Source organism: Charadrius vociferus, unplaced genomic scaffold, assembly GCF_000708025.1.
Source record: "Charadrius vociferus isolate BGI_N301 unplaced genomic scaffold, ASM70802v2 scaffold619, whole genome shotgun sequence".
NCBI classification, from domain to species: Eukaryota; Metazoa; Chordata; class Aves; order Charadriiformes; family Charadriidae; genus Charadrius; species Charadrius vociferus.
Window position 1 is genome coordinate 400,945 of NW_009649962.1, and position 10,871 is coordinate 411,815.

Consider the following 10,871-nt stretch of genomic DNA (forward strand, 5'->3'; position numbering starts at 1 on the left):
GGCTCCATGCCACAAACCTCCCTTGGTTTAGGAGGAAGTTCAGGTGCTGGTTACATCACCCGCCGAGGGCTGTGTCAAAATCCAAGTGCCACCACAAGTGAAAGCAAATTGCTTCAACTGCCTGCAGCGCTTTGATGTCCAGGCAAGAATTCATCCCTCAGGCTGCAGAACCCAAAGGTCCAGATGAGTCCAGCACGTTTCCGAGAGAGCTGGAGCTGGTGGGAACCACTCCCCAGCCAGAGTTTCCTTGCTAAGGGCGAGCTAGCCTGCCCCAGAAGAGCTATTAAGTCAACAGAAACTCAACAGAAAATAGCCTTTTGTCCCCTGGGCCAAAAGGCACCTGCCATCAAACACAAGCCCTCAGCCCTGACCTCTCTTCTGACACTGGACAGCCAAGGGTCAGGTTCAGTTGCTCTAAAGGCTTTATTCCTACTGCAGAACATCACCAACGAGGTCCGTCGCATTGAACCTGAGAAAACGAGGAAGATCCAGGAGTGCGAGGTCTTCATCGAATCCGTGCCGAACACTGGCAGCGCCACCTTGGTTAAGAACAAGGTGGAGAATACCAACAAGAAGTATGACCGCGTGGTCCAGCTGCTCAGCGCTGCCCAAGAGAAGTAAGTCATGGCTTAAGTCATGGCTTGAGCCTTGGCATAACGTAGGATGCTGCAGGAGATAGGTGCAGGCATGCTTAAACACCTTTCCTCTTGTGTCCATAGAGTTGAGGTGGCCACGCACCTCGAGAGGAGCCTCCAGCAAGGCCGAGACCTGCTCTCTACCTATGAGAACAAACTGGTTATAGATGACACGGTACCAGAGGATTTGCGGGTGGTGGACCGTAAGAAAGAAGAGCTGCTGGTGAGTGTTGCTTCCAGCTGGTTTTCTACCTTATTGACACGCTCCACAAACAAAAGTCCTTCCCAAAAGGTGGGGTAACTGCTGCTCAACCCACAAGCTTGAATCGATTGGCAAAGGGATGGCCTCCCCCAGCTGGAGATGAGACCCCACGTTAAGTGCAGTGATCCCCACCTGCTTTAAATGCAAAACTGTTCCATCCCCAAACCGGAAACCAAATGCCAGTTGAATGCTTGTGATTTGACGGAAAGACTAATGGAGAAATGAAGCATAAAAATGGTCTGGGGAAAAGCGACACAGAGGCGTGATACTTGAAAGAGATGGACCTAGCATGGCTTTGAGAACAGCTGTCGCTAGGAAAAGCTACCGACCAAAATCGGCAATCCTTGTGCTATAGAAAGGCCAAGAACTGGCTAGGCCAGAATTTTCTATCCTCCTTCAGCTTTTCCATCAAGTTCTCAAGTTCAGACCATCACAAAAAAAGCTTTCACAGCTGCTTCTGGAGCTGTTGCACTGGCAGGAATGGGGTTTGAGGCTCACATGAGGAGCACCAAATATTTTGCATGCAGTATGCTCGTTTTTAAAGATTAACAGGCAGAGAAGGGAGCGGGAGCTAGCTTTTCTCCCCATCAGGTTCACCAGACGGTTCTGCTTACAATGGAAGCCTTTGACCTGCTTTTCTCCACAACTCATAGCACTACTGCAGCTCAGCCGTTCCTTCGCATCCTCTGTAGCTCCAGCGCAGTTGCTGGAGTTGATGAGGAACAGTGACCGAAGCCCAGAGAATCCCTCTCTCCTGGTTTTTTTTCCCCACAGGCCATGGGCACTGAGCTCCAGTCCAAAAGGTTCCTGCTCAATGAAGCAGAGCAGAACTTGCTAAGGACGAAGACGTGCTCCAACGCCCTGGCCAGCAAGTTCCAGGAGCACTGCCCCGACATCGAACGGCAAGAAGCCGAGCTCTACAAACTCAACCAGCGCTTCAACAACCTCAGCAAGCAAATCGACCACAGGTAAGAGAGAGGAGAGGATCTAGCTAGGACTGGACCAGCCTGGAGAGCCAGGTTGTCTACCGTGGAGTTGGAACCACACTGGATCTGGAAGAGGCATAATCACCATCATGGGCACGAGGAGTTGCAGAAGGGCTTCCAGGGAGGGCTAAGGAGGAAGAGAGAGAGATTCTTGGCATGCGCTGGCTGGGTAGATCTGGGCAGCCTTTAGGATTAAGTGCTCTTGCAACAGAGATGGGGATTTTGGCAGGAGAAGACCTCTGGCTCAAATCTGTGTCTTTAGGGAGCAGGGGAAGCGGGGATGGGTTAAGAGGTGTTTGCAGAAGACACGAGAGATACCATAGTACTGAAGCTGAGCCGATTGCCCCCACAGAACGCAGACCCTGCAGAAAGCCAAAAGCGCCTATTCCAACTACCGCACCAACTATGACAAAATCAACCAGTTCCTGTGCAACATACCTAACTACGAGCCGCAGGAGACCGACAACATCCAGCAAGTGGAAACGAAGCTGAAGAACCAAGCGGTAATTCTTTGTGAGAGCGCTCTGGGCTCCACGGGGAGAGGAGAAGGAACAACGCTAAAAGATAAGGAGTAGCGTTCAGATAGCTCCTGAACATAAACCAGATAAATATAAAGACTTATTAGCTTCATTTATTTTTACGCTGTGAGGTCCCACTGTCCTACCTGTGCCTTGTTTACACAGAGCAGGGCAGCTCAAGAAGGTCGTTATTCTCAGTCTTGTAATTTTAATGGCACAAAGGCTGAGCGAGGCGTTTGGATTTTGTGTTCCCTTTGACCCGTATCTCTGTGCACGCCAGGCGCTCCTCAGTGACATCGCAAGCAAGGAACAGGAGGTGCAGAAGGTCTCCGCCACAGCTCAGCAATACCAGCAGGCAGTGAAGGTAAGGACTGCAATTCTGCCGGGGGGAGAACTTTAACATAGAATCATAGAATAGTTTGGGTTGAAGGGACCTTTAAAGGCCATCTGGTCCAACCGCCCTGCCATGAGCAGGGACATCTTCAACTGGATCAGGTTGCTCAGAGCCCCGTCCAACCTGACCTGGGATGTTCCCAGTGATGGGGCAGCCACCACCTCTCTGGGCAACCTGGGTCGGTGTCTCACCACCCTCAGTGTCAAAGATTTCTTCTTAATATCTACTCTGAATCTCCCCTCTTTTAGTTTAAAGCCATTACCCCTTGTCCAAGGGCAACAGGCCCTGCGAAAAAGTCCCTCCCCATCTTTCTTATAAGCCCCCTTTAAGGGGGGGGGCATTGAAATGCCACAATGAGGTCTCTCCAGAGCCTTCTCCAGGCTGAACCCCCCCAACTCTCCCAGCCTGTTCTCCCAGCAGAGGGGCTCCAGCCCTTGCAGCATCTCCGGGGCCTCCTCTGGTCCGGCTCCAACAGGTCCATGTCCTCCTTGTGCGGGGACCCCCGGAGACGGAGGCAGCACTGCAGAGGGCTCTTGGAGCAGAGGAGAGGGGGCAGAATCACTCACATCCTACAAGAAGCCACCTAACGAAAGCCTAGTGCCCTTGCTCAGTCAACTGATGAGCTACATCCAGGTTAGATCTGCTCTGACGTTGACATCAAGTGGCCATTAGCGTGGCAACTGGCCCAGATTTATTGTCTGTGAAAGGAGGGTTTCCATGCCAAGCCCAGCATCAGTAAGGGCACTGGAAGGTCTTTGCCTGCAGCTGCGCTGTCACGGTCACAGGACAGTACCCGACTCAGAACCTTGCTGGGAGGTCCTGCCAACAGTGCTCCACATCCCACCATCCTCAGCAGCTCGCCTAACACACAGGTCAAGGGTGGAAGTCATTGGAGCCAGGGTTTAGGAGGGACCTGTGCACGGAGGAGACCCAGTAATCTCACTTTCCTCTTGGGAACTTCTTCCCACAGGACTACGAGTTGGAAGCAGAGAAGCTACGGTCCATCCTCGACCTAGAGAACGGCCGGAATGGGTACATGAGCAAGAAGCCCAGGCTCCAGTCTCCAGCCGCAAAAGTGAAAGAGGAGGTAAGGAAGAGGTGACCTACAGAGAGCTAAAGCAGATGAAAGCTCATGGGACCAACGGGGATTTTGCAAACAGATTTACTGTCAGTGACCGTGGTCCCAGAGGGGACTACAGGGGAGGGCAGAGAATCAGGGGAGGAAGGAATTTTTCCATCATTCTTTTGATCACCCATCAATTTTTTGGGGGGGCTGGGCTGGCCAGAATGTGAGAGGGAAAATGCTGGATTTTAGCACTTTGGGAGAAAAGCCAAAAACCTGAAAGTTTTTCCCCTCTCCAGACTTTCAAACAGCGAGTGAGATTTCACCGCCAAAGACCGCACGCTAGATAGAAATACTTACAGCGAGAGAAGGCCACGAGCTACTTATTTACGCAGGATCTGTTTGCTAACTGCCCCAAACTCATCCTGCCTGTCGAGGCAGGCAGAAGTGTCCACCTGGTTCTTCCTTGCCTGCATCTCTTTTTGCACATCTTGAGTAGGAAACATACAGTAGGACCATGACTTTGCATGTGTGCACGAGAATCGCTCTTCCTCCTCCGAAGCTTGGCAGATCCCCGCTGTAGAAGGCTTTCAGGAGAGCACCCAGGGTCACATCTTCAGGACCTGGCCATTGTTTCTATTCAGCAAGTCTTGACCAAGCACCCCTGGTTCCACCACCTTTTCTCAATGCATTTTCGTTCCGTAGGAAGCTGTCCTGGCGGCCAAGTTCACCGAAGTGAACGCTGTGAACAAACAGAGGCTGCAGAACCTGGAGTTCGCTCAGAGCCTCCTGCGGCAGGTAAGCGATCACCAGGAGCAACGCGATACCGAAAGGACAGTCGTGTAAATAATATACACGCGCGCCTTTGCTATTGCAAGTTGAACTGGAAACACATCTAGCTAGCGTTTCGTGCCTCCAAAATCATTCACCAGTAGACACTTAAAGCAGATAGATGACCCTATGTGCTTCCCAGTCCCACCCCGCACTCATCCAAGGAAGCTCCACATCATTTTTAACACTCCTTTTGCCAAGCCGGTGCTAGAATTAGCGACCCCGTGGCTACAAGCTTTGTTCTGCCAGCAACAGCCGTCGCAGAAAGCATTTCTCGGGCTGGGAATCCACAGAGCAGTTCAAGAGCCACCTCTTTGCAAATACCCCCACCCCTGTTCAGTGTTTGGAAAAGGCAACCTCCACTAACCGAGCCCAACATCCTCCAGGCGTTTAGTCCCAGGAGGCACTGAAAATAAGCACCAAAAGTATGATTATTTGGGGTATTTTTGACTATGTGTTCTTTTTTCAAACAACAGCAACCAGAGGTTCAAGTGACACAAGACTCCGTCCAGAGCAAAAAATCCGTAAGGCCCGTGGAAGAAGTCTGGAAGTTGAAGAAAGAGCTTGAGGATGAGACTCAGCGTCGGCAACAGCTAGAAGCGGAGATCAAAGCCATTCAGAACAACATTGTCCACCTACAAAACCAGAAGCCCCAAGAAACCATTATTAAGAAAGAACTGCTGAAGAAAGTGCCCGACCCTCAGCTGGAGGAGAGCTTCCACAAACTGCAGCAAAACCTGGCAGAGGAGCAGCGCAAGAACCAGGTGCTCCAGGATGAGCTGGAGGCTCTTAAAATCAGGTTGCGCGTTTTGGAGCACGAGAAGAGGGAAGGAGGGCAGGAGTATATCGTGAAAGAAGTACTGCGCATTGAACAAGATAAGGCTCAAGCTGATGAAATCCTGAAGCTCAAAGAAGAATTGGAAGAGCTCAGGAGGCAGGAAGGAACCAGAGAGAACGAAGTCGTCCTTTTACGCCAACAAATTGCTGTGCTGTCCAGCGAGAAGAACAAAGAGCAGGAGAAGGTAACGGAGAAGGAGGTGCTGAAGCTGCAGAATGATCCCCAGCTGGAGATGGAATTCCGGATGTTGCAAGAGAACAAACAGAGGGAGAGCGCTCTTCGGCAGAAGCACGAGGAAGAGCTCAGCTTCCTCCAGGACAAGCTCAAACGCCTTGAGAAGGAACGGGCCATGGCTGAGGGCAAAATTACCGTCAAGGAGGTGCTGAAGGTAGAGAAAGACTTAGCCATCGAGAGGGAGGTGAACGAGCTCCGGCGCCAGTACGAAGACGAGAAGTCCAAGGGTCGTTCCAACGAGCGGGAAAAGGCTGAGCTGCTCAGGAAGATCCAGCTGCTGGAGGAAGAGAACTCCAAGGTGGTCGTCCAGGAGAAAGTGCGTGAGATTGTGCGCCCAGATCCCAAGGCTGAAAACGAAGTTGCCAACCTTCGTTTGGAGCTGGTAGAGCAGGAGAGGAGATACCGAGGTGGTGATGAACAGCTGAAGAGCTGTCAGAATGAGTTGGCCGCTCTGAGGAACAGAGGGCCACTGGTAGAAGTCAAAGAAGTCATTAAGGAGGTCATTAAGTACAAGAATGATCCAGAAACCGAAAAGGAACTACAGCGACTCCGGGAGGAAATCATAGAGAGGACGGGAGCAATTGAAAGAGCCGATCTTGAGATCTACCAGCTGAAACAAGAGATACAAGCTTTGAAAGATACCAAACCTCAAGTGCATACCAAGGAAGTCGTTCAAGAAATTCTGCAGTTTCGGGAAGACCCCAAGACTAGAGAGGAGGTAGAGTCTCTGAGAGTGCAGCTAGCAGACGAACAGATGAAACATATTGACCTGGAGAGGGAGCGGCTACTCCAAGAAGAGAAAGTAAGACAGAAGGAGGAAGAACTTTCCCAGGTGAAGGAGAAAGTGGTCCAACAGGAAGTAGTGAAGTATGAGCAAGATCCTGCCTTGAAAGCTGAAGTCAACTCCTTCTCTCAGAGCATTGAGAGCGAGCTGAAGCAAATTGATTGCCTCCGTGAAGAACTCCGCAAGCTGCAGAGGCGGCGGTCTGAGCTAGAGCGTCAGCTAGAAGAACTTGAGAAGGAGAGACAAGCCCGCAGAGAGGCTGAACTGGAGGTGCAGAGGCTGAAGATTAGGTTGAACGAGCTGGAAGAACAGGAGAGGGAGACAACTGAACGCGTGACTGTGAAACAGAAAGTGATCCTTCAGCAAGATCCCCAGCAAGAGAAGGAGCATTCCCTCCTCAAGCTGGAGCTAGAAGAAGAGAAGCACCGGAGACAAGTCTTGCAAACTGAACTAGAAGCCCTGAGAAAGAAGCTCCTTTCTTTGGAGAAGATGGAGGTCAAAGAGAAAGTGGTCTTTTCAGAGAGCGTCCAAGTGGACAAAGGAGACACAGAGTACGAGATTCAAAAGCTGAAGAGCAATCTGGAGGAAGAAAGCAGGCGTAAGAGGGAGCTAGATGCAGATATCAACCGCCTCGAAACCAGGCTGTCCGAGGTGGAATTCAACAACTCCAAGTCCTCGAAGGAGCTAGACTTATTAAGGGAGGAAAACCACAAACTACACCTTGAGAAACAGAACCTGCTGATGGAAACAAGGAGGCTGCAGTCAGAGATTGAACTCACAGCGACAGAAGCTCGGGATCTGAGAAACATGACCCATGTGGACAGTGGAATGAACCTGGACTCCAGATTCCAAGCTTTGGAAAGAGAGTTAAATGATCTGAAGCAGTTATCCAGAGAAAAAGATGCGGAGATCGAGCAACTCCAGAATCGCCTCAAGACAGTGGCTATCAAGAGGGAGCAAAGAGAGAACCACCTGAGGCGCTCCATTGTGGTCATCGACCCCGATACAGGAAAAGAAATGTCTCCAGAAGAAGCTCATGTGCTCGGCCTCATTGAATGGAGCTTGTTTGTCAAACTGAAGAGTCAGGAATGTGACTGGGAGGAGATCTCAATAAAGGGTCCCAATGGGGAATCGTCTGTCATCCTCGACAGAAAGTCCGGTAGAGAGTTCTCAATTGAGGATGCCTTGAAGAGCGGAAGGCTAACCATGGCTCAGTACAACAGTTACCTCAACAAGGAGATGTCGATCCAGGAGTTGGCAGTCTTGGTGTCCGGAAGTAATTACGCAGCGCTCCCTCCACTTTAGAAACTTTTCTGAAGAGCAGCTAGGCAGAGCTGCGCCACTCGTTAGACTACCAGATCACTGCAAACCCTTGCCCTCCTATGCGTCTTCCAAAATGCTACAGCCTCTGCCCCAGCCACGCTACCAAGCCACGCCGCTTGCTGTCCATACACTGTGGGAAAAGCACCACCAGTAGTGGGAAACATGTTTGTCGGGACTACAGCAAAAACTTCTCCCCCCTCTTCATCCCTACCGAATCACTCAACCTAACGGAAACCAAGACAAAGCGCCTTAGGACAGTGAAGTGCCTAAAGTCCAAAGACTCAGTAGAACCTGCAGCTTCCTCCACATATACTCACGTAGTCGCCTAAAAAACTGCATACAGCAGTCATTAGAGAGACTGAAGGTCAAGATGATTCCGAGGTGACCAGCAGGAGCTGGTTACGGCAGCTACATGTTGGTAAGCCAGACAGTTTCATCGTGGACAACCGACTCAGTGATGGGATCGTCCTCTGAGGAAACCAGCTCTGGAAAAACAAAGGTGTGCTACACATCTCCATTCAGTATCACCACGCGAATACCGAAACACCATCACTTTGTTCACCTACGTGCCTGTGCTGCTGGGGAAGAGTGAAGCAGGTGTAATTTGACGGCGTCAGCCGTAGATCCAGGAGGAGCATTCGTACACCCCCAAGGTCACCGAGAAGTTACGCGAAGAGGTGGCAGTATTGCCGAACACAAGCGGGTAGTGTAAAGCATGCGACTGTAACCAAACGCAGAGCGCCTTCGAAACACAGTTAGCTCACCTCACGGTTAAAAGCCGTTTGTGCTGGTATTTTACTGGGCGGAGTTAACACACAGCTACATGTCTCATTTACTTGTGTAAGGGAATGGGAAATAGAGGGGAATTCTATTTATAGCACACAAAATAAAAATGCAGTGGTTCCAATCAGAAGTTGGGTTTTCTTTCTTCGTTTTGGCCGTCTCTTCCTCTTGGGCTTTACAGAAAGACGCCATTTCAGAGTCAAAGTGAAAAAAATAAGACCGTTCATTTTAGCCGTTGACTCTTTTCCAAGAGGGAAATTGCTGGAGCAGCATTAGAGGCAGGAGTAATTAGCAGCATTAGACTGGAGTGAACTGCACTGACAAATGGGACTGCAGCTGCAGGAAAACAGGGAATTGCACTGGGATGGCACCAGGGGCTTCCGCATCTAGAGAGCATCCGGTTCCTTTTTCCCAAATTTCAGCTAAGACGCGAACCCCGGTAAACTCTGCCCTCAGCAAAAGCAGCGGTGAGCATTCCCCGCGCAGCCATCCCGGCTTTGGGGATCAACACCGCTCTTTTACCTTTGTGAATGAAGGATGAGGCGGGATCCCACCGCTGCTCCAGGGTCCGAACCCCATGTGCTCTTTCCAGATGTCAAACTTCAAGCGTCAGCAGGAGCACATCAAATGAGGACGTGCAGCTCTACCCCCGCAACGGCCAGAAACAGAGCTGCAATTTACTTACTGCGCAAGAGACTTTAGTTGAAACAGTAAATAATTCATTAGTCCAGAAACGAGATGATCAAGAGGTGATCATCTAAGCTGAAAGGCAAATTCTTGAAAACAAAGTCCTGAAACTAGAGGGAAGGAGATGGAAAAAAGCATTTTGGAAACTTTGAAACAATTTATTCGGTTGTTCTGTACAAGATTAACAGTTTTCATACCACCCCCGCTATCTTCAGCAAGACAGTCCCAACACACACCAAAAAAAAAAAAAAATTTAAAAAAATAATATAATAGTAAACCGCAGCTCTTACACCCAAAAGGAACTGCCATACTAAGTGCGTGCCGCGGGAGCCTCACCTCCCCACGCCGTCACGAAAGCGGTGCAAGTTGCCTCGTCAAGGCAGAGACGCCCGACTCCCGGCTCCCCACGGGTCGCGGCGCGCTCGCGCCTTGCTGCGACTCTGCTCCATCCCATTCACTCATTCATTATAGCGTGTAAAGAGAAAAAAAAAAAAAAAAAAAAAACCCCAAAAAAAAACCCCACCAACAAAAAAAGAATTATCCCACAGAATTTCCACCAAATAAACATTTCCCTGAGGCAAGAGGCTTCGCTAAATTGCTAGAAGGAGGGCGTTCTGCTCTGGCCACGCACGCGGGTGCTTCCCAGCAGCAGCATTCAAGTGAAAGCAAAGAGAGGGAGTAGAACCAGTACCTCGAGTCACTCGCGGAGAGTCCCTATCCTGCCCGGTGTCTGCACGCTCCTTCAGCTGCCAGGGGAAGGCAAAGGTGCAAAGTACCTCTCAGGATCAGACCTTCCAACGGGAACCATGCGACAACATCCACTGCTCAGAGTCCATCCGTAACCGCTGTGCTTAGTTTTAATAACACGAGTTCTGTCTTTGGCTCTTTCGCTACACCCTAGGTATGTTCTGTAAACAAATTTTAAATCTCAGCTGTGGGTTTTTTTTTATTTTTAAACCACAAACAATGCACTGATCTTGGGAAATTATGCATCAGCTCAAACTGAAAACGGTCCATCTTGGATCTTACCAAAAATGGGGAAAACTAAAGCAGATATTTGCTGGTATACTCAGTGTCAGCATCCTTCCCCAAAGCTCAAGAAGGAAGGCTGCAAGCTTTTGCTGGAAATACCAGTAAAAATCTGTGCGGATCAGCACTACTACTGCACGATTCAGACGTGGCTGTGGGGGCCTGAGAAGAGGCAGACTGGGGGAAGAGCAGAAAAATCAAACCCCATAAAGCTCGGTTGGCACCACAGCCTGCCCTTTTAGCTACGCACAGCTTGAAAGGGCGCGCTCAGGAGAAGTATTTAGGTCTAAGAGTTTAAAAACAAAACAACAACAACAAAAAAAAACCAAAAAAAACCCCCAATTCTAGATGGTCCCCGTTCCTGCAGCTGTGACGAGCACATGATCCTAGTGCAGAAATCATCGAGGAGAGCAGTATTATTCTCTGGAATTCATTTGACTAGTAGTGACCTTGGTTAATCTAGATCATTCCCTCTGCCCACCAAAGAGATCATAACTGTCGACC

The 10,871-nt window shown here is 50.1% G+C and overlaps 1 protein-coding gene across 1 annotated transcript in view; it reads left to right on the plus strand.

Moving 5' to 3' along the window:
- The window catches only part of PPL (periplakin), a 41,743-nt gene extending 33,893 nt beyond the window's left edge, over nt 1–7,850 (plus strand). The window contains exons 16-24 of the mRNA XM_009891554.1: nt 439–617; nt 720–858; nt 1,672–1,865; nt 2,236–2,386; nt 2,682–2,765; nt 3,766–3,882; nt 4,564–4,656; nt 5,166–5,726; nt 5,844–7,850. Coding sequence (XP_009889856.1) covers nt 439–617; nt 720–858; nt 1,672–1,865; nt 2,236–2,386; nt 2,682–2,765; nt 3,766–3,882; nt 4,564–4,656; nt 5,166–5,726; nt 5,844–7,850 — 3,525 coding nt within the window. The remainder of the gene's footprint in view (nt 1–438; nt 618–719; nt 859–1,671; nt 1,866–2,235; nt 2,387–2,681; nt 2,766–3,765; nt 3,883–4,563; nt 4,657–5,165; nt 5,727–5,843) is intronic.
- The last annotated feature ends 3,021 nt before the right edge of the window (nt 7,851–10,871 follow it).